This window comes from Xenia sp. Carnegie-2017, unplaced genomic scaffold (assembly GCF_021976095.1).
Source record: "Xenia sp. Carnegie-2017 unplaced genomic scaffold, XeniaSp_v1 HiC_scaffold_6, whole genome shotgun sequence".
Lineage (NCBI taxonomy): Eukaryota > Metazoa > Cnidaria > Anthozoa > Malacalcyonacea > Xeniidae > Xenia > Xenia sp. Carnegie-2017.
In genome coordinates, this window is record NW_025813526.1 from 2,171,406 (window position 1) to 2,195,609 (window position 24,204).

Here is a 24,204-nt window from a genome sequence, read left to right on the forward strand (position 1 = left end):
TTGTTCTCAAAGCTCATTTGTTATTCAATAAAATTGCAAAGCCAAGATCAACATCCTTATTAAATGGACTCATTATTATTAAGTATTATTGTACAACACTTCGCAACGAACATTTGAACAAATTTTGCTACATTACGTGTATATTTTGTGAAATGGGCTGTTAACGAAGAGAGTTTGATGATGACGTAATTAGTTTTGACAACTACATTTTGTGAGCCACGTCTTTGTTTTATATTAGTATTACTGAAAATTGTACTGGATTTGTTTGTTTCGGTGATTCGACAGAAACAGAAATGCAAAATTAGGACATAATTTGTCCAATGTTTGCCCAACGTTTTTTTTTCACAAGCAGTCAAAAAGAAGTTTAGCACAAGAAATATTTTAACAAAAAATATTTTAACTAGGTAAAATTTGAACAAAAACGAAAACGTTACATATAAGTTACTCAACAAAAAATATTAGTATATTTAACAACTAACGGACCTCATTTTGCTTTAGCTACAGTTTTTCATCTGTTAAACATGCTATCCATTACGTTCATCATTCTTTGGTGTGCATGATAATTATGATTATATCCAACATTACTGGACAATGGCCGAGCATTTCTTTTTTACTGCCTATTATGTACTTGCCAATTCTCGACACCGAAGGAATTAAAAAAAAATTGGCAAAGTTAAAACCCCGGTTTCCCTACTGGTATACTCGGAGTAATAATAACACGAAAAATTTAAGCATACTTCCACTGTTCCACACATTCGCTTTCTGTCGATGCTATTCAACTGCGTTATAAATGCTCAAAACACAAAATCATCGTTTCGAATGATAAGATAAAGTGTGCCTGGTTAGTTTTTTTCTCAGTCGGGCTATAACATGGCACCAAAGGCAGAAATCATTTCGAGGGGGGATAAGTGGTTGTGTGATATAAACACTGAAAGAATTGTGAGAGAAATCTTATTGAGCATGGTGTCTTCTAAATACGAACATTTCCTGAGTTACTCAAAATTGCGAGTGTACGTCAACTCTTATTTAGGAGTACACGCATACCCATTGCTTACTCAGGAAAGAGAGTAATAACATTTTAACTTGGCTGCTGAGTAAAAATTACTATTTGCTCAAAATATTGAGTAAAACTGTTATATTCATGCTAAGAGTTACAAGAATTTTTGAGTAAATTATACCCGAGTAGCTAAAATATAATCTTCATAATGAGTAGATATATACTATTTTACACCGAAAACATTTTACTCATTTGTAAGAGTAACGCTGCAATAACTCAAATTGTACGTAGGTCTAACTCAAAAATTTGATTAACAACAACAGTGACTCAATTATAGAGTAACTTTTACTCATGGACGTTTGTGCAAAACATAGGAAAAACAATGCTTTTTTACCAAATATTGGAAACAATTTTGTGCTATGCTAATTATCATAGTGAATATTGCAGTGAGTGACAAGGCAATGCTGAATTTTATCGTGAACAAGACAGCAGGTGCATATTTTTGTAACCTTATTTGGTTTGTTGGCAACCATGCGATGGAACTCGAGAAGTGCTCCATTTCCGAGTCAGAGTGAGTTCATGATCACATTTCAACGTTTTTCTACACATGTAGTCATATAGTCTGCCTTTTTTGTATTGTGGTGTGTGTGTGAGTGTATAATTATCATTATAGTAAAACTTTATTTAAAAAGGTTTATGTTACCTTACACTAGTCATTTACACTGTGAACGTTTAAAAGATCTTGTTGCTGATCATTTGGACCATCTTCACTACATCAACGACATACTTTGTTTAAATATTGTTGAATTGAACGAGATACTCACGGATTACCTACTGGATCGTTTGATCATACCGCTATACGTTCATTCATTTGTCGATAACGACTTGGAAGAGGTGACTAATTTATTTTTGCAGCATTACATATTCAGCTTTTTTTCGATATGGGATAAAAAAATTAGTTACATCATCATCTGTTTAAGGTAGTTATTGTAGATTGCTATGTCGTCACGTAAAATCCACTGATCATACGTTCTGATAACTCACATGATGAAGTGCTGGTTGCTCTGAACAGTTGTTTTTGTCTATAGTATCTAGCCTAGAAACGTTCTCTTACAGGAACGGTTATTTTTGTCTATAGTATCTAGCCTAGGAACGTTCTCTTGGAGGAACGGTTATTTTGTCAATAATATCTAGCCTAGACACGTTCTCTTGGAGGAACGGTTGTTTTTGTCAATAATATCTAGCCTAGACACGTTCTCTTGGAGGAACGGTTATTTTGTCAATAATATCTAGCCTAGAAACGTTCTCTTGGATGAACGGTTATTTTTGTCAATAATATCTAGCCTAGGAACGTTCTCTTGGAGGAACGGTTGTTTTGTCAATAATATCTAGCCTAGAAACGTTCTCTTGGAGGAACGGTTATTTTTGTCAATAATATCTAGCCTAGGAACGTTCTCTTGGAGGAACGGCTGTTTTTGTCAGTAATATCTAGCCTAGAAACGTTCTCTTGGAGGAACGGTTATTTTTGTCAATAATATCTAGCCTAGGAACGTTCTCTTGGAGGAACGGTTGTTTTGTCAATAATATCTAGCCTAGAAACGTTCTCTTGGAGGAACGGTTATTTTGTCAATAATATCTAGCCTAGGAACGTTCTCTTGGAGGAACGGTCATTTTTGTCAATAATATTTAGCCTAGGAACGTTCTCTTGGAGGAACGGTTATTTTTGTCAATAATATTTAGCCTAGGAACGTTCTCTTGGAGGAACTGTTATTTTTGTCAATAATTTCTAGCCTAGGAACGTTCTCTTGGAGGAACGGTTATTTTTGTCAATAATATCTAGCCTGTGAACGCTCTTTTGGAGGAACGGTTGTTTTGAAGTGTTTTTGTTTGTTAAGAAAGAGTAGAAACATTTATTCCCAACTAAAATATTTGCATTAAAATGAAATGGTTATCATGTTCACTATATTTAGGGACTATATTTGTGCTGTATTTTTATGTCTTTATTTTCAATTCTTTAGAACGAAAGACCGGGAGTGTGCAAGCTTTTCGCCCTGTATTTATTGTCACAGGTGATTCAAAGAAAATGTTAAATAACATATACAAAGCTCAGTTCCATTGTGATCAGCGAAGACTGTAATAATCGGAACACAAGTCTTTGCAACAATTTACAGGCTGGCGGGATGAATAATTTATTTAAGCAAAAACGTCTCGTCTTGCTTGAGAATCCGATTGCTTAGATATAGGAGTTGTACAACAGTATATATGTCCAGGTAGACGGAATGAAGCATTTATATGGGAATTGAAGTCTCGTTACTGGCGTAAACCAAGATCTCGCGTTGTCGAGACAAAATCTTACTTTTTCATGTAGACATACCGGTATTCTCTTAAACTTTCTGTTTCGGCAAACGGTCTTTCTTGTCTCTTATATTATCTGGGGCCGGTTGTATAAAGCTCTTAACTACTTTTTAACTACACTTTTTGCAGTTAAAAAGTAGTTAAATTTAACCACGCGGTTAAGTCGGTTGTATAAAAAAGTAGTTAGCGCTAATTGCAGTTAAAAGGTAAAGTTACCTATGCTATGGAGCATAGTTAACTTTGAAAACAGTTAAATATGGCGGCTTAGCTTCTCAAAGACAATTACGGGCGAGATGTTGTTGATCAACAAGGTTTTACCTCGAGTTTTTAATCACATATGTATCTTCCATGGCAAAGGCTTTTAGAATAAAAGCTTTATGGACGGTGTACTACATTCGTCAGTGATGTAAACATCCCAAGTTTTGCTTACGAAAACAGCCAACAACTTACCCATAACAAATCCTTTTACACAAGAGCAATTGCATTTTGTATTGTCTTTTCTTGCGTCCGGTAGCTCTTTCAACTCATAAGTGAGACTCTCAATTGAGATAGAGCCACTTCTTTAAGATTAGTGCACATAACTCGCTGACATTGTCTTACAACCACGTACAATTCGTTCAATGACAAAAAAGAAAGAATGTTATTCGAGTAATGAATCCTATAGCCTTGGATATATCAAATATTCAAATTGCGGTTTTTCCTATGCATTTTGCTTGATTGAATATCATATGCATCATATAAACTCATTGCTCTAAGGAAAATAAGCTAGATTATGTTAAAACAAAGAGGTACTACAGTATAAATGTTGTGCTAAATATACCAATGATAATACGTATAGATACATGAGCGTTACAACAGTTTTTATTCATGACTACTCTTTTGTGTATCAGCTGCATGAGATACAATGATGTTAGTTTCTTAAATACATAAAACATTTCATTAGCATGCAAGGTGAAGGTCCATGTTGCTTGATATATATACATTATCCATTGCACATGGTTTATAACACAAGCAGAAAATATACATGACAGTCAATTAGTGGGTTTTATTGATATTTCATCATATATTTCCTATATAAAAATGTTTATTTTTAATGTACTTACAATCTTGGCTGCCAATATTTTTCTAAGAAGCAGAAAGCTCTAGCTTCTATTTGATGATTTAAAAAGTATGAAAAAAAATAAAACTCCCAAGCTTTAGACAAAAATAGGCTAATAAATAACAAAGGCATAAGTAAAAGTTTCAATGCTAAGGCTCATTAACAAATATACCCTAGAGTTTTTATAACTCAGTTTTTGCAAGGCAGAATTAAGAACAAATAAGTATTTTGTATATAGCTGTGAATATAACATGTCACAAGCAGAGAAAAGACAGTCGCTGGATTACGTGGCTACTAACTATGATGACTCTAAGAAATGTTTTCTAATAATAAAAAAAGTCCATCACTGTCATCTTTTACAAATATGTGTGACTTATTTCTGTGCAGACACATTTCTTTCAAGCATTTTACTCAGCTGTTATAAAGAGAAACGAAACGACCTTTTCTTTTGTTACCCTCAATCTCTCAGTTTTAAATTCTGTAAAAGCAAGGCCATTTAAATATTTAAATCCTTGCACATAAAACACAATATGAATCAATTTGAGAAGAGTTCATTGTTTTGTTTGCCCAAGTCCATTATATACAATTGGTACATGAAATAAAGCAGTCCATTGCCGATTACTCATCTTAAATCTTGGGCCAATATTTTTTCTATCTAGCTTCTATTTGATGATTTAAAAGTATGAAAAAATAAAACTGCTTTAGACAAAATAGGCTAATAAATAACAAAGGCATAAGTAAAAGTTTCAATGCTAAGGCTCATTAACAAATATACCCTAGAGTTTTTATAACTCAGTTTTTGCAAGGCAGAATTAAGAACAAATAAGTATTTTGTATATAGCTGTGAATATAACATGTCACAAGCAGAGAAAAGACAGTCGCTGGATTACCTAACTATGATGACTCTAAGAAATGTTTTCTAATAATAAAAAAGTCCATCACTGTCATCTTTTACAAATATGTGTGACTTATTTCTGTGCAGACACATTTCTTTCAAGCATTTTACTCAGCTGTTATAAAGAGAAACGAAACGACCTTTTCTTTTGTTACCCTCAATCTCTCAGTTTTAAATTCTGTAAAAGCAAGGCCATTTAAATATTTAAATCCTTGCACATAAAACAATATGAATCAATTTGAGAAGAGTTCATTGTTTTGTTTGCCCAAGTCCATTATATACAATTGGTACATGAAATAAAGCAGTCCTTGCCGAGACTCATATCATTCATCAACATCGTTCTGTATTACACAGAAGGAAAGGGTCGATTTTCTTGAGAAAAGTATAAAATATATGCTACAAGAAAATCCGGTTACCATGTCACCGTGAATCGTTTATTAAATTTTCTTTTTGCATCATCAACATCCGTAAAAACGATGATAGTTTGCCATATTTTAAGATTTTTACATAAGCCAAGAGATTTTTCTTGATTTTGAAGTCATTTTCTAGTTCACTTGCCCGCCATTACAAAGCGTGAATTGATTAAACTTTATGTCATTTATGTAAACAACACTACACGCAATTTCCACGCAAGTTAACTACGTAGTTACTTAACTATCCGGCAAACTACGTTTAGTGCAACGCAGTTAAGTAGGGAAGTTAAGTTACTATAGTTAAGGAGTTAACTACTGTAGTTAGCGTTAACTATAGTTAAAGTTAACTACGTTTTTATACAACCGGCCCCAGATTTTTGGTTAGGACGTGAAATGTTGCAAGGATTTAAATATTTAAATGGCCTTGCTTTTACAGAATTTAAAACTGAGAGATTGAGGGTAACAAAGAAAAGGTCGTTTCGTTTCTCTTTATAACAGCTGAGTAAAATGCTTGAAAGAAATGTGTCTGCGCAGACATAAGTCACACATATTTGTAAAAGATGACAGTGATGGACTTTTTTATTATTAGAAAACATTTCTTAGAGTCATCATAGTTATTTGCAACGTAATCCAGCAACTGTCTTTTCTCTGCTTGTGACATGTTATATTCACAGCTATACACAAAATACTTATTTGTTATTAATTCTGCCTTGCAAAACTGAGTTATAAAACTCTAGGGTATATTTGTTAATGAGCCTTAGCTATGAAACTTTTACTTATGCCTTTGTTATTTATTAGCCTATTTTTGTCTAAAGCTTGGGAGTTTTATTTTTTTTCATACTTTTTAAATCATCAAATAGTAGCTAGAGCTTTCTGCTTCTTAGAAAAATATTGGCAGCCAAGATTGTAAGTACATTAAAAATAAACATTTTTACATAGGAAATATATGACGAAATATCAATAAAACCCACTAATTGACTGTCATGTATATTTTCTGCTTGTGTTATAAACCATGTGCAATGGATAATGTATATATATCAAGCAACATGGACCTTCACCTTGCATGCTAATGAAATGTTTTATGTATTTAAGAAACTAACATCATTGTATCTCATGCAGCTGATACACAAAAGAGTAGTCATGAATAAAAACTGTTGTAAAGCTCATGTCATTGGTATAGTTACCACAATATTTATACTGTAGTACCTCTTTGTTTTAACATAATTTAGCTTATTTTCCATAGAGCAATGAGTTTATATGATGCATATGATATTCAATAAAGCAAAATGCATAGGGAAACTCGCAATTTGAATATTTGATACATCCAAGGCTATAGGATTCATTGCTTGAATTACATTCTTTCTTTTTTTTGTCATTGAACGAATTGTACGTGGTTGTAAGACAATGTCAGCGAGTTATGTGCACTAATCTTAAAGAAGTGGCTCTATCTCAATTGACAGTCTCACTTATGAGTTGAAAGAGCTACCGGACGCAAGAAAAGACAATACAAAATGCAATTGCTCTTGTGTAAAAAGGGATTTGTTATGGGGTAAGTTGTTGGCTGTTTTTCGTAAGCAAAACTTGGGATGTTTACATCATTGACGAATGTAGTACACCGTCCATAAAGCTTTTATTCTAAAAGCCTTTGCCATGGAAGATACATATGTGATTAAAAACTCGAGGTAAAACCTTGTTGATCAACAACATCTCGCCCGTAATTGTCTTTGAGAAGCTAAGCCGCCATATTTAACTGTTTTTTCAAAAGTTAACTATGCTCCATAGCATAGGTAACTTTAACTACCTTTTAACTGCAATTAGCGCTAACTACTTTTTTATACAACCGACTTAACCGCGTGGTTAAATTTAACTACTTTTTAACTGCAAAAAGTGTAGTTAAAAAGTAGTTAAGAGCTTTATACTACCGGCCCCAGTTTGTAGTGTTAGTTAATACATCTATTAACAAGTGGTTTTATTCACATATACAGATCTTTCTTATCATCAAACATCCGCCGTTAGTCTCCACTCTTACTGATGTCATTTTACAAGGAGATGAAGCATTTTCTTCTACATGTGACTCCTCAATTTCATCGGGCAATTCAGGCAAAGTAAGAGATTAGCAAATTTTAATTAGCAAATTTTAATTTTCATGTAAATAGCACAATCACCTTTATTCTATGTACTGAAGATGGCATAAGCCTGCCGAAACATGTTTACGATAAAAAAAACTCGTCGTTCATTTAAAATGTCTGATATCCATCGTGCTTTTAAGAAATTATGGAAATTTTAACCCTTCACAAAAGTAATCCGACTGAGTCAATACGTATGTGTCATTGAGTTCTATAATAACTGGAGCGGCTATCTCTAACACGGCTTTAATTAGCGGCTGTTGCCAAAAAAATGGAGGAATTGACCTATTTCCGCTGAGACTTACCGAAAATGACCGCTTTGCAGAAAATTTCACAATTTCACTCCCCTTAAGAAAGAGTGAGGGAAAAGGTATATGTTTTTCGCATATTTGGCAAGCAATTTTATGATGAGAATCGCGGCAAAAACATAAAATTCATGAAAGCGAGTCTGTGGTTGCCAGGCATTGGCTTCTATGAGGGATGCCTTTAATAACTATCGACGAACGAGCTATTTGTTGGCCACACATGAATGCAGATTTGCGCGTCGTAACTGTCGTTTAATGTTTGCTCGATCAAAGTTTGTAGTCTGCACGAAACAAAATATAACATATTTTATCTCTACGGATCACGAAAGAAATGTTAGGTCATTCATCTTCGTTACTTTTTTACTTTCTTTCATGTGATGGCCTTTTTCGCAACAATTGTAGGATTTAGTCTTGTACATGCATCTCGCCTTTAATAAATGAATAATGAAAAAAATATTGTATACAAAGAACCTTTGAGATTTTTATGGTTTTCTAAACTAGAACTGCATCAAATAGTTGTAAAGTTGTAGCATATTTGATTTTGTTGTATTTATTTGTGAAATGGGCAGAAATGCAAAGAATTATTAAAACACTTAAGTTGTAATTGTATTTATAATACTTGCATACATGAAACACAATTGTATTTTTAATACTTCTCTACTTTTTCTCTTTTTTATGTTTTGCATATTAGCCATGTGAGTTCAGAATTTGATTGACTAATACAGCTTTCACTTCAATAACAAATATCATACCCATATTTAATACCAGTTGCTATGGGATTTTTCCCTCTAAGTATGCTACATCTGGTGTTGTTTATACAAGAATGATGAAGTGCATGTACACATGTAAAAACAAGGCAATAAAACCAAATGAATTAAACACATTTTGTGTTCTTTAATGCTAGAAGCTTAAAAGCTTTTCAAAAAGTATAAAGTTATTAAACTGTACTACCTGCTTTTCATTTATATTATGAAATGAATTAAGAAGGAAAAAATTGAAGAAAAACTTGGAAAAGCCAAAACATTCCCTGGTTTAATTAGTCAGGAAATAAAGCAAATGGCAAAGTCCATTCTATACTTTATTAGGTAAATAAGCTCAAAATATTTTTTCAGCAAAAACTGAAATTACGATTATAGCACTGAGGTTTTCATCACTGAATCTTTAATGCTTCAGTTTGGCATGCATTACATATAAGTAACATACAAACAACACTGTACTAAAATATTTTAATAAAGATATGACATGATTTTAGCATATAGTTATACAAAACACACTGGATTGTACAGTTCCAGTTAGTCATCATCCATCTCAGTATCAAATATTGACATAAGCACAAGCTTTATGACCATTTTATATGACATTTCATCAAGCATCAAGACACACAGAACCTTGTCATCTTTATTTGGTACTTGACATTCACTTTCCATGCATTCAAGGCATCTTTATAAATTCATTGTCTTCATCCATAGAATCAGTACAAGTTCAATCAACTGTTGGACAGGGAAGGCTATAAATCATTTACCCTTGTATTCAGCCTTATCATTTTGCAGTTAGACTCTGCCAGGTCAATGGCATCTTCCAATTGTCTTCATGGTGCTCTATGAAATAGTGTTGGTACTGGTACTACACTATATTCCAGAAACATTTTGCTATCTGATTATCTCTTCACGTTGTCAGCAAATTGATCAGAACAAACTCCGCTCTACTTCATTGGTACTCGTCGTTTCTACATAGTATGTATCCACTGAGTGAAAAGAGCAGAGTCTTTTTTCGCGTCAGGGAAACTATTTTACAAATAGATTGGTGAATTTACCGTTTCACACATTAACAAATAAGTGGAGAAATATGTTGATATTTAAAAAAAGGAGGAAAACATCAGTCGGATTTTATGTCTTTTCAAGTTCAATTGCTTTTCAGTTTTTGATGAACAAACAAAACAAATATCTCACCTGTTAAAGCAACATTTTCCTTTTTGCGGACACTACGATGTCCAACAATTGAACGATAAAAGTGTTGGCATTATAAGAGAAATGCTATATAATTAACTATAGACATCAGGGGGAGGTCGCGAATATTATTTTTCTGCAAAGCGATCATTTCAGCGGAAATAGGTCAATTGCCGCCATGTTTTGGCGTCAGGTCCCAGTCCACCTAGGCGCTCCAGTTATTAAAAGAACTCAATGGTATGTGTCCTTTAGTTACATCTAGGTTTTCTAAACATCGAACTTTTTTAGCTAATAAGTTTAATGTTTTTCTTCCCATATAGTAGGTCTTCTATAGATGAGCATGTTAGTAGTGAAGATTGTATTTTGATCAACATGTTTGTACTAAAGGTAATACCTTTAGATAAAAATGTTCATATTGAAGGTAATCTTTAGATAAACAAGCTTGTAATGAAAGTTCACTTTATTAAAACGTATTCCAACTGCAACCATAAATAAATGATTTTCATTATATTTCATATTATCACGATGTAGTCCAACATTTCAAATGGTGTTCGAGCATTTGTAGCGCCTTCCGACAGTCTGGAAGAGGCATTACTTGCATGTGGTATTAATAACGAAGGCTATACAATTACAAATCGTCTTAGCGAATTGACCAGAAAACGTTCAAGACACGTCGCCAACTCAAAGTTTTACACTAAAGGTTAGAGATAGCCAAGATTTTCAGACCACCGTTTCATCTTGATTTCCAAATATTTTATTTCTATTTTGCACTATTCTGTCTTAGATGGCGTTTCAGAAAAATATCGCGTTAGCGAGGAAAGGCGTTTGGGGCGACGGAAAATGGAGCCAAAGGAAGATAACAACGTTTCTGATAATGAGGTTCTGATGCGCTCAGATGATGATAATTTGTCCGATTCCCCTAAAGGTGCAATTGATTTTTTGCGATTTTTGTTAGTTTTCTGAATAGGTAGTTTTTGAAAGTGCCAAATGCGATTCAATATTGGTGGATTTTGCTGTTCACTTTTAAAATCGTGGTTTATGAAATAAATTCAAAATTTCGACTGTAGCTAATTGATCGTCTCTTATTTGGAATACGTTTACATGATGCCTATACGGGTTGACGATCGCTCCAAAAGCCTGGTTTACACTAACAAATTTTATGAGAAAATTTTTTCTATAACAACTTTCTAGCCCATGCAAACGACATGTCAAACATTTGACAAGTGTAACTGGCTTTGTGTTAGAAAAATAAAACTCCCGAAAAATAGCTGGTGGACGGCTATAATTCCTTACTTCTGCCAATTTTTATTTGCATGTGATGATTTTTATTACCATATAAAAGCTGACACGTCAGCTTTTCAACCAATTTAATTGGCACGTAAAAAAAGTCAAATTTTCCTTTTATCACGAGCAAATAAACTTTTTCAAAACTTCAGATAAGAATTGCTCATCTTTAGGGATATCATTCAAACAACATCTTTCTAGTCAGTCGCTATTTTGTTTGAAAACGTATATTTAGTTGGCTCAGTTTTAACATGTTTGTCAAACGCTACGACGTGAAACGTCATTGTTAGCTCCCTACATAACGTCGTCGAACCCTTCATTGTTAGCTCCCTACATAACGTCGTCGAACCCTTCATTTTTAGCTTCCTACATAACGTCGTCGAACCCTTCATTGTTAGCTCCCTACATAACGCCATAGAACCCTTCATTGTTAACTCCCTACATAACGTCGTCGAACCCTTCATTGTTAGCTCCCTACATAACGTCGTCGAACCTTCATTGTTAGCTCCTACATAACGTCGTCGAACCCTTCATTGTTAGCTTCCTACATAACGTCGTCGAACCCTTCATTGTTAGCTCCTACATAACGTCATAGAACCCTTCATTGTTAGCTCCCTACATAACGTCATAGAATCCTTCATTGTTAGCTCCCTAAATAACGTCATAGAATCCTTCACTGTTAGCTCCCTACATAACGTCGTCGAACCCTTCATTGTTAGCTTCCTACATAACGTCGTCAAACCCTTCATTGTTAGCTCCCTACATAATGTCGTCGAACCCTTCATTGTTAGCTCCCTAAATAACGTCATCGAACCCTTCATTGTTAGCTCCCTACATAACGTCGTCGAACCCTTCATTGTTAGCTCCCTACATAACGTCGTCGAACCCTTCATTGTTAGCTTCCTACATAACGTCGTCAAACCCTTCATTGTTAGCTCCCTACATAATGTCGTCGAACCCTTCATTGTTAGCTCCCTAAATAACGTCATCGAACCCTTCATTGTTAGCTCCCTACATAACGTCATAGAACCCTTCATTGTTAGCTCCCTACATAACGTCGTCGAACCCTTCATTGTTAGCTCCCTACATAACGTCGTCGAACCCTTCATTGTTAGCTCCCTACATAACGTCATAGAACCCTTCATTGTTAGCTCCCTACATAACGTCATAGAACCCTTCATTGTTAGCTCCTACATAACGTCGTCGAACCCTTCATTGTTAGCTCCTAAATAACGTCATAGAACCCTTCATTGTTAGCTCCTACATAACGTCGTCGAACCCTTCATTGTTAGCTCCTACATAACGTCGTCGAACCCTTCATTGTTAGCTCCCTACATAACGTCGTCGAACCCTTCATTGTTAGCTCCCTACATAACGTCGTCGAACCCTTCATTGTTAGCTCCCCTACATAACGTCGTTGTAAGACTGGTGTGTTCGATATCAGTAAAGTATAGTGTTAGTTTACCTGCCCAGCTTCATGTTTATGTAGCTTGGAAAAGAATGGTCACGTATCAGGAATTTTATTGCGATACTTGATGTCAATGCAAATAAATAAAACACATGTTATAATCAACGCTTAAGAATAAAATTGAATTATTTCCAATTTTTATTTGAAATGCACTATACATATTCTACATACTGGGCTGCATATAAAAACAATAAGTAAACACTCGTGCGCAACCTGTTTCAAAAGTGCTTGTCGGTAACACAATGCTCAACGGTGTTATTGTTTATGACCACTATACCGTCAGATGAACCATTGGCAGTCCGACATTCTATATTTCCGCCAAAGGCTTTGTAAATTTTGTGCACTGATGCATTTCACTTTTTTTTTCTAACTGTTCAGTTTTTTTTTATATATAATTATATGGAAGATTTTACGGATGATATCTTATTACAAAATTGTATATTTAGTTGGCTTAGGTGATGCAGAACTTGTCTCTATGAGCGATACTCCACTTGGTCATGTTACTGGAGATGACGATGATGGCGATGGTTTATTATTGAATACGAAGCAGTCATCATCCGAAGTGAAAGGTTTGTGAAATAAGGCATTAAGACATTCGATCTTGGAGTTTTAGTTAACTATCCTAATGTTTGTCTTAAATAACATATTGATTTGAAAGTTTTCACCATACGACATGCTGGTATGTATTTATATTTTCCAGGATTTACGACCGAAGAATCTGCTATTCCTAACAGTATCAAGATGTCTGATGCTGAACCTCCACTTCCAAAGGTAGGTATTCGTGACATTTCTCAAATATTTTTGATTCAAAGTGAACAGTACATAGCATTAAATGTATAAATTTTCTTGAAGATAATAAATCCATCTTTTTGATACGTTTGAAAACGTCACTGCCCACTATAGACAGCGTTATTCCGGCTTCGTGTGAACGGGTTTTGACATGACCATAAGAACATCGAGATACGACTTTCCCCCAATTATCGATTTTCCTACAACCCTGGGTTTGGACTTTTTTTACGAAGATGATATGCTGTTTTTGCACGGTCAAAAAGTTTTCAAATCAAAAATGAAGAAGCAAAACGCAACTTAGATGAATGATACACTTTGAAAAATAAAATTCGCTCAATAACATTTTTGTGAATTTTTACTTAGTATATTTTCATTCGGTGGCTGCGTGAAAGATTTATTGGACTCTTCAAGTGCTTAAAACTGCCAAATGTTTTTGCTGTGACCCCCATGTCTCCTCTTGTCAAAGCAGCTAATCTCAAGTCCCCACCCCCCAGAAAAATATGAAACAAATGTTGAACTTGAAAGATGCTGTGTAATACTTTTAGTGAAAGTATTTTGTTGTAAAATACAATTTGCCTGGCATATAATTAGTTTGCTCTGTGTTCTCTTGGGTCCAACTTAAGGTGTTTGTTTATTTTTGTAGAGCTTGCTTTCTCGTTCATCAAGTTTCACACCTAGCAGGTACTTATTATAAAATTTTTGTCAATATCCCAAGCTTTTTTGCACGCGGCGTTTTTGCAAAATTTCTCGGGGATCGTCTTTTCGGTCTGGGATAAAAGATGGCCGTTCATGTCTTCCTTTTTTGCTAAGAGGTCGTCGCTCTTATTTTGCAGGGCATATTTTCAAACCTTGATAAAGTCATTGGACTGCAGCGAAGATGATCGCGAGGCTTTGTTTACCCTTTCTATGTTCCATTCCCTGATAAAAAATCAAGGTAAGAGATTTTACTAATAAATCACTCGGACCAAATTTGTTAATTTCACTTCACCATATTAACATTTTCACAATAATACAAAGTACGGTAATAGCATTGAGACACACATTAAAGTGACGAGAGCTAACTGTTGAATTTATTAAATGTACACTCAGCATTATGATATTTTGTTAGTTTTATCAAGTATTACTTTAATATGACATTGCGGGCGCAGCTCTATACAATCGCTGGCTCAGTTGTACGTTATATATACGTTCTTGTTTTTTTTCTTAATAAATAAACTTTTACTTATTTTCTCTCTGCGAATATTTCGTTAAACTAACAGGTTATGGGCACAGACATTGCTAACGCTAGGCAAAAGTAAGTAAAATTTAATCGTGTGCGATTTATTGTGTTGTAATGGCTCAGGAAGACAAACTGTCAATTGATAAACTCGAAGGCGCAAAAAACTGGCAAATATGGAAATACCAAATGAAAGCCATATTGGAAGCTAAGGAATTATTTGGCCATGTCGATGGATCTCTGACACGTCCTGACACATCAGAGGGTAGCTCTGGGAGGCAAACAGCCTTTGAAAAAGCACAGAAAAAGACGAAAGCTCTGTTAGTTACATCGATCAACTCCGATCTTATATACCTGATAACTGGGTGTGAAACTCCAAAAGAAATATGGGGACACACTGAGAGGACGATTTGAGCGTGATACTATGGCGAACAAGCTATTTCTAAAACAACGATTTTTCTCTTTAAAGATGAAAGAGTCTGATAAATTGGATGAGCACTTCCGTCGAATGAAAGTAATTACTGATCAGTTGGCAGCTATTCAAGCCCCCATCCCCGAGGATGAACGTATGGTCGCTTTGCTGCTTAGTCTACCACGCTCATATAATACCGTCGTGACTGCTTTGACTGCAAGAGGAGATGATCTAAATTTGACTCAATTGCATCAAGCATTGATCAATGAGGAAGAGAAACGTAAACAAAACAACAGTAAATTGACTGGTGAAGAATTTGGTGAAGGCGAGTCTGCACTACAGCACAACAAGCCTCCTCGAAAGCATATCAAATGCTATGGATGCGGAGAAGAGAACCATATCCTTCGAAACTGCCCACGTAACAAGAGACGTCAGAATCGAAGAAATCAAGATTGTAAAACTAATGGCATGTCTTCAAGACATATTGCAGCGGCTGTGCAGGATAATTGTGGAAGAGATACTGATTCTGGTGAAAATCTATTTGCCGTTGGTCTGAACACAGTAAAAGGTGCTGACAACTGGATCATCGACTCAGGAGCCTCGCAACATATGACATCAAACCGTCAACTGCTACAGAACTATAAAGAATTCCCAGTGCCAGAACCCGTCGTTCTTGGAGATGGTCGATCTGTTGATGCTTGTGGAAGTGGAAAAATACAAATCATGATGATCCTTGGACCAAAAGAAAAGTATCAACGAAAGTCAACAATGGCAAAAGTCCTATATGTCCCCAAAATAACTGCTAATCTCTTTAGTGCCCGAGCTGTCACTGCAAAAGGAAATGTAGTACAATTTGTTCACACACTTTGCTGGATAAAGAATGCTAAAGGAAAACTTATTACTAAAGGTCGTCTTGCTGGTAATATGTATTGCCTAGACTGCAAAGTTGAGGAAGGAAGAAAGCAAGCATCGGTGGCGGAAACATCAAATCAAAAAATAAATCTATGGCATCAAAGAATGGGTCACATGAATTTACCTCAGATGAAGACAATGGTTTCAAAAGCTATTGTGACAGGTATTGACATTTCTGGGACAAACAAGCTAGACTTTTGTGAAGCCTGTGTAAAGGGAAAGTTACATCGAGCACCCTTCAAAGCAGTGGGAGGAGTTAAGTCAACAAAAAGGCTAGAGCTTGTACACAGCGATGTCGCAGGACCCATGAATACAGAAAGTTTTGGTGGTGCAAAATACTTTGTGACATTTATCGACGACTACTCAAGATGTGTAAGTGTTTACCCTATCAAATGTAAATCAGAAGTACTGACAAAATTTAAAGAATGGAAATTGGCAGTAACAAATCAAGCAGACTGCCATATTAAAACATTACGAACTGATAATGGAGGTGAATACTTGTCCAACGAATTTGAAGATTATCTCAAGAAAAAGGGAATCAGACACGAAACAACCGTTCCTCATTCACCGCAACAAAATGGTGTTGCTGAACGAATGAACAGGACGCTCCAGGAAACTGCTCTTTCGATGATCTTACATGCAGGAATTGCGAAGAGTTTCTGGGGGGAAGCAATTTCAGCTGCAGCATACATCAGAAATCGAATTGTCACAACTGCAACAGGAGTTACACCATATGAGCGATGGTATGGTGAGAAACCAGATGTCTCTAACTTTCGCGTCTTTGGTTGCATTGCATATGCTCATGTTACAGATTCACTACGTCCGAAACTGGAGCCAAAAGCTGAAAAAATGCGATTTGTTGGCTACAGTTTGAAACAAAAGGGATACAGATTGTATGACGAAAACAAACGGAAAGTCTTCATTCGTCGCGACATAATTTTTAGGGAAACAGACTTTGGGCATTCCAATGAAGTGCAGTTAGAGTTGGACCAAGAGAACGAGTTGTACCTGAAGAAAGAGGAAACAGAGAAGTCTACTATGCTGAGACGTTCAGCAAGAGAGAAGAAACCGCCAATTCATTATCATGATGAATACGCCAATGTGTCGACAACAACCCATACAGCACTCTATGTAACACAGGTTGAAGAGCCTACATCCTTGAAAATAGCTCTTGAAAGCGAACATGCTCAAAAGTGGAAGGAAGCTGCTGACTCAGAGTATGAATCACTAATGGAAAACGATACCTGGGAACTGGTACCTCTACCACCAGGTAGAAAAACGATTTCGTGTAAATGGGTGTTCAAAGTGAAACATGACGAAAACGGCAAAATTGATAGATTCAAAGGGCGTTTGGTTGCAAAAGGCTTCCTACAGAGGTATGGAATTGACTTCGAAGAAACATTTTCACCTGTTGTCAGATTCACGTCTATTCGAGCTCTCTTGGCATTTGCTGTTTCAAGAAACATGTTTATTCATCAAATGGACGTTGTCACTGCGTTTTTAAATGGGAAACTAGATGAGGATATATATATGGAACAACCAGAAGGCTTTGTTGTCCGTGGAAAAGAAAACCTTGTTTGTCACCTTAAAAAGTCTCTGTATGGATTGAAACAGAGCCCAAGATGTTGGAATTTGTCTCTAAAAGAATTCATGTTTCTCAGGGATTTGAACAAAGCGCTGCTGATCCGTGTGTGTTTGTTCGCAAAATCAATCTTCATCTTACAATCGTTGCTTTGCATGTGGATGATCTCATATTATTGACGGCGAGTGAACATGAGATGATAAATCTGAAAGCAAGTCTGTCTGCAAGATTCAAGATGAAAGATATGGGAAAGCTCCATTACTGCTTGGGAGTGAACAATAAACAAGAGAATGGCTCGCTAATGCTAAGCCAAGAACAGTATATCAACAAGATCCTGTACAAATACAAACTACAAGACTGTAAACCCGTATCCACTCCAATGGACAGCAATGTGAAGTTAGTGAAAAACGACGGATGTAGCAAATCAGTTGACCCAACACAATATCAATCGATGGTAGGAAGTCTGATCTATGCAGCTATAGCAACTCGACCTGACATAGCTCACGCCGTAAATACCCTGTCAAAGTTCAACTCATCTCCAACTGAAGGGCATTTAACTGCCGTTAAGCGAGTATTTCGGTATTTAAAAGGATCAATAAAATTGCACTTGCGGTATCAATCAAATGGTAAAGAAATGGAAGGATATTCGGATGCTGATTGGGCTGCAGATTCAGAAGACCGACGATCTACGTCTGGCAATGCGTTTTTAATGTCCAATGGTGCGATTAGTTGGACAAGCAGAAAACAACCGACCGTGGCTTTATCAACCTCCGAAGCTGAGTATATCGCTCTTTGCTTGGCAACACAAGAGTGTGTTTGGTTGCGGCAACTTCGAAAAGACCTGAAAATTAATGATCCTAATCCGAAGACAATAAACGAAGACAACCAAGGAGCCATTGCCATGTCAAAAAACCCTGTTTTGCATAAAAGAACAAAACATATCGATATTAAATTACATTTTGTTCGTGAGAAAGTTGAAGATGAAACTATTCAAGTAAACTACTGTCCAACAGATGAAATGATCGCTGACATCTTTACAAAACCATTGCCACAAGGAAAATTTGAGAAACTTCGCTCTAAGCTAGGACTTACTTTAATGTAGTATGATGCTGAGTGAGTGGGAGTGTTGAATTGATTAAATGTACACTCAGCATTATGATATTTTGTTAGTTTTATCAAGTATTACTTTAATATGACATTGCGGGCGCAGCTCTATACAATCGCTGGCTCAGTTGTACGTTATATATACGTTCTTGTTTTTTTTCTTAATAAATAAACTTTTACTTATTTTCTCTCTGCGAATATTTCGTTAAACTAACACTAACTTCTATTGCCAACAAAACATAAACAAGGCAAATCGTCCATTTAAAGCGATATTTTTCGGTGGCTGTGTACTTTATGCATTTAAAATAGGGTTCATATAGAGTGTAAATGGTAATTTTTCCAATGATTATTAACTTCATAAAATAACTGAACCATTACAATAAATTAAAAAATTGTTTATTCTCTAAATACAACGATCTGCTATCATATTTGCCAACAAGTTGGGCTGGGTTTGGGTGGAAGTGAGTATCTTTGCAAAAGAAATCATTCAGGTCCAACTGAACATAGGAACAAACACACCTTCCCAATTAACGTTTTAATTTAAACTTTAAATTCAAGCGTTTAAATTTAATTTCCGGAGTTGAAGTTGTTTTCAATTCTTTATACAGGCGTGGACGTTGAACTCCTGAAAAGTGTTGGACTGTTACCTGGCCAGGCAAGTTTTATTACTATTCTTACAACATAAACGAATTAAATTTTCACAAAATACATGAACACATCGTAAAAATATGACAATATCTAAACGAAAAACTGCTCAATTTCAATAGAGACAGTCCAAAAAACAATTTAGTAATACAATATTGCCGCGAATTCGCTATACAGTGTTTCACGCATGTCAAGTCAACTATTTCTTGAGCCCGTTTGAAACTTCGAACTTGACATGCTCCAAATGCATCTAAGACAAATATAATCGTTTTCTCATTTGAAGTTCGACGTTTAAAACGGACCATGACGCGTTGAACATTTTAATATTGGTGATGACGTCAATTTGCCGCTTACGCTGTTAGAACAATTTACAATTGTGTGCATTATTTTATACTAATCTTTTACTTTTACTTCCACATAAAAATTCCCATTTAATAATCGTTTTCCTTCATCTTCTGCAAACGAACTACTGTTGTCCTGAAGTTTAATATGAAGTGTTTTCACTTTTTCTTTATATTTTATTTTTCTCCATTATTTCAGCTCACAAAGCAATACAACGATGAACTGATTACAGCTTTGATAACTATTATGGAACAAGCGTCAAAAAATGGTATGTTAGGTTGTTGAACGACAAATGCTGTCTGTCTGTGAAAAGTTTTATCTAAATTTTACCGTACACGGTTAAAAGACCACAAACTCTACTTTTAAAACATATTAATTAGACGCAACAATACATTCGGGTTTATTTATATATGCATCAGTGGTTAGAAACTGCAGCATTTTCGTTCTTGTACAAGAGGAATGTTTTCTATGAAAGATACTAGCTACCTATTGCAAAGTCGCCCCATTTTTTGTTTTTTGTATTGTTTTGTTTGGATGTTTGGTCTTTTTCGTATCTAATGGACTGATTAGCTACAAGAGCTTGTAACGTATCGATGAACATGCACAGCTCGAAATTTTATTTTGTTTTGTGTTTGCATCCTTTGTCATCCTTTGTCAACAATTTGGCATACTGCGAAATATTAACGTATAAACACTGTCAGTTTTTTTACTTTTGATCAGTTTGGATGCGTTTTTGTACATAGCGCTTACTGAAAACTCATGTAATTTTTAACTTCAATGTTCAGTTTTTCTTTTAGTGAGTAAAGTTCGCTTAGTCACATTACAAATGAGTATTATTTTGATGAAATTGATCGTTTATAACGGCAACCCAGGAATGACAGTCCTAAAAGATTTGCATTTGGTATTACTCGAGGTAAAATTGCATTGAAGAATACATATCGGTAGATTAAACGACGTCGAGACTACGTACGTCTAAATGTTACTGTTTTGAGGACCTCTTGGTCACTTGACTTTTGTGCACATCACGTGACTTAATGACTAGCACACTAATGACGTAATGGACTGCCATTTGACCACGAACCTCTTTGCGGTTTGACTCGTGTCTACTTAATAAAGACCACGAACCTCTTTGCGGTTTGACTCGTGTGTACTTTAAGATTGGGTTGTGGTGTAATTTATGACTGTATTTTTACCATTTAACGAGTTCAATTTTTATCCGTGACTATCTTATCATATAATTGTATTTGTCTTGTATGTGTAGTCATAGACATTTGAAAAACTCTAATTTTTGTGAATGATTTTTTTGAGATAGTATGTAGCTATAAACATTTTATAAACATTTTGTAGAATGTAAGAGAGTCGTGCACATTGGAGTTACGTAATTACTATAAAGTAAGTTGGATTGGGTAGCTTGAGCTCTCAAATAACAATAAATTTATTTTTGAAGTTTGGGTAAGGGTTGTTTTGTTTTTGCGTCTTTCATCTAAAACCTTAGTGGGAATACTCTACTTAAGCCTATAAGCTTATATCAAGCATAAAGTATTGAATAAGTTTTTACTTAATGATGTGATTAGGAAACTGTCTATAAGCCGTAATAGAATGCAAATTCATACATTTCTGCCTTTGAGTAATCTATTCTATGTTATGTAATAGTTGTGTTAACCCTACTGTACACTAAAATGGCCTGGCGCTATAATTGTCATGAAGGCAACTCTATTGTTAGTATGATACGTATTGACGAGAGCGCGAAACTTGCATTATATGTCGCTGAAGCTTTGATGACATTCAAATCATAGTGCGAATTCATTTTTTAGAGCGATGATATTTTTTTGGATACCTTTGAAGCTGAATATCGACAAATGAAGGTACATGTATTTTGCTTAAATTGGAAATTGTATGTAGTTTAAGACATCAGTTTTTTGGTATTTTTGCTAATTTCAACCATCGATTTCACAAAAAATCAATTATTCATGCCTTATGTTAGGAATCATCCAAACATCGTAAATTTGTAACTGCAGTCAATATGTATTTAGAAGCCGTGCATTTAACGTACACCCTGTATTAAACAGACATTTCACGAATTTAGTTATTCACCAAAACTTTAACAAATGGATATCTCTATTAGTGGAACGCAAAAACTTTACGTACAAAATTTTTCCGAGTATTTTATATTTTTACCGGCAATACGTTAGTCACTCACATCGTTGCCACAATTATGGAAATGTTTGTCAAATGTTTAAAGCCTGCTTGTTATTGCGTTACGCTGGAATTAAAATTTTTACATCAAACAGCCATCTTTATTCCGACATTTATGTGAGAACAAAATACGGATGTACTAAATGTCTTTGAACATTGTTATTCTGTTAATTAAACTGAAATCGTTTCTAAATATTCCCACACCCTTTAGTTTTTGATAGACGTATTTAGGTTATGTCCTTTGGGAGGTGCCTGGTAACGAGAAACTTTGTTTAACTGACACCTCGAAGTGTAGTCTGGTCCAGTGGCGGATCCAGTGTACGTCAAAATAAATTATTGCTCCTCAATTTTAAATTAAAATTACTTTCAGAAAAGCACTATTGGATTTTAATTTCTAAAGAATATAATTTTACCAATGGGTTACCCTCTAAGATGCTTAAAAATGTAAATATACGCCAAAATGTGCTGCAGTAATTTATTTTAACGTACTCTGAATCCGCCACCGGTCTGGTCCTCTAGGGTGTCCGCATAATTTATACATTTTTTACTACATTTGAATGGTTAAAGTTGGCAGTGGTGTAAGGGTTTACGGTTAAGGTCATAATGAATTAATGGTAGGGAGTTGTCAAATTGCATGTTTTTTTCTCGTGTTCCATCATTCATTTTAGGTTAAGCCACTCAATGTCGAGCGTCTTATGATGGACGCTTCCTTGCTCCTTCCTGTCACAGCTACACCGCTGACTGGTATTGAGTTCTCAAAACGCCTTGCTTGTGGTGAAGTGGAGCACGCACAGAGAGTGAGTTTTTTGACAAATGTGACTTATAAATGATTCTTGGTAAAGTGGTCTCGTAGTTTTCTTTATCTCGTTGATAAAAATAAAAATTGTTCCATGCGTTCCATGCGTTTTCACGAGTATTTCTTGGTGAAGTCAGCCAGAATTGTTGTTCACTCTTTGGACAATTATTTCCATTCATTGTTCTTCAAGTGAATGAACGTAACATTTGCATTGTTGGAGTGGAAAGCGAATGGTTACCTGGTTACATGTAAATTTGTTAATGCTTGCGTATATGTGTAGTTTTTACATATCTTTTTTGTCTTTTCCTCATATATTTTTCTTTTCAAATATTTGTCAATTTTTAACTCGTACTGCTGTGTTCAAAAACCATCGTCCAAGAATTTAAATACAATTAAATTTCTAACACGTGCTTAATTTCATCTTATTTTACACGTATGAATCATTTTTACAAGTATCTGTTATAGTTGTTAACAGCTCTTTGTTTGTTTGTTTGTTTTAGTAATAATTATCGTTGTTGTTTACCTTTAGATAATTCGAGTATTTCTCATGGTTCGCGAGTTGTGTCTGACCGTTCGACGAGAACCGGAGCGGCAGCTTCCACTTTCTAAAGTCGAATATTCCGTTAACGAAAGCGAGGTTCTCGATCTCAGTAAGTCCTAAAAGAGACATTGAATTGAACTGTGAATGTAAACTACAAATCGTGAGCAGAGTCAGGAAAGAGAGTGAGGCCTGCGATGGATTGTGAATAAAATTAGTTGAGTGATAAGAGGGCTAAAGGGATAGCAGAAGATAGAGATAGAGGAAACTGGGGTTAAGTAACTGATAGAACAAAGTAAGCAACTGGAAGAGTGAAGAATAAAAGGTAGTAAATTTTTGAATTGATGATGCATGTAATTTTGACTTAGAAAGACGTGGGGTACCAGGATGAAGAATAAGGGATTGAAAGGAAGAGGTTGGACATAAGTTAAAAAAAACCGGAAGTTAAAGAAAAGTGCGAGATGATAGAAGTGTATGTGAAAGGAAGTTAGGGGCTCAACTACCTTGGGAAGATATGAAGGACAGAGCGATGTGAAGAATAGAACTCTTCAGCAAAAGAAGTAGGAGTTAAATCATTCTATGGGAAAGAATTAGGAGATTCACGGGGGGGGGGAGATTATAGAAGTCTAGTATAGAAGGTTGTTAGGAACTCAACTAACTTGGATGTAACGGAGAGAGTGAGACTCTGAGAGTTATATATTTCTGTGAGATAGAACTGGGAGATTCATGAGTGAATGTATAACATAGATGATACGGGAAGTGTGAGAGAATGAAACGAGTTACA

The 24,204-nt window shown here is 35.3% G+C and overlaps 1 protein-coding gene across 1 annotated transcript in view; it reads left to right on the forward strand.

Annotated features, from left to right (window-relative positions):
• LOC124458496 (protein CLEC16A homolog) overlaps window positions 1–24,204 on the forward strand; it is a 30,257-nt gene that overhangs the window by 3,222 nt on the left and 2,831 nt on the right. The window contains 17 exon segments of the mRNA XM_047008500.1: window positions 1,445–1,568; window positions 1,711–1,891; window positions 3,016–3,066; window positions 7,745–7,864; window positions 10,668–10,836; window positions 10,921–11,061; window positions 13,335–13,457; window positions 13,589–13,659; window positions 14,321–14,358; window positions 14,511–14,611; window positions 19,512–19,558; window positions 20,089–20,158; window positions 20,688–20,803; window positions 21,238–21,282; window positions 21,705–21,755; window positions 22,755–22,883; window positions 23,412–23,532. Of these exon segments, the coding sequence (XP_046864456.1) occupies window positions 1,445–1,568; window positions 1,711–1,891; window positions 3,016–3,066; window positions 7,745–7,864; window positions 10,668–10,836; window positions 10,921–11,061; window positions 13,335–13,457; window positions 13,589–13,659; window positions 14,321–14,358; window positions 14,511–14,611; window positions 19,512–19,558; window positions 20,089–20,158; window positions 20,688–20,803; window positions 21,238–21,282; window positions 21,705–21,755; window positions 22,755–22,883; window positions 23,412–23,532 (1,698 nt within the window).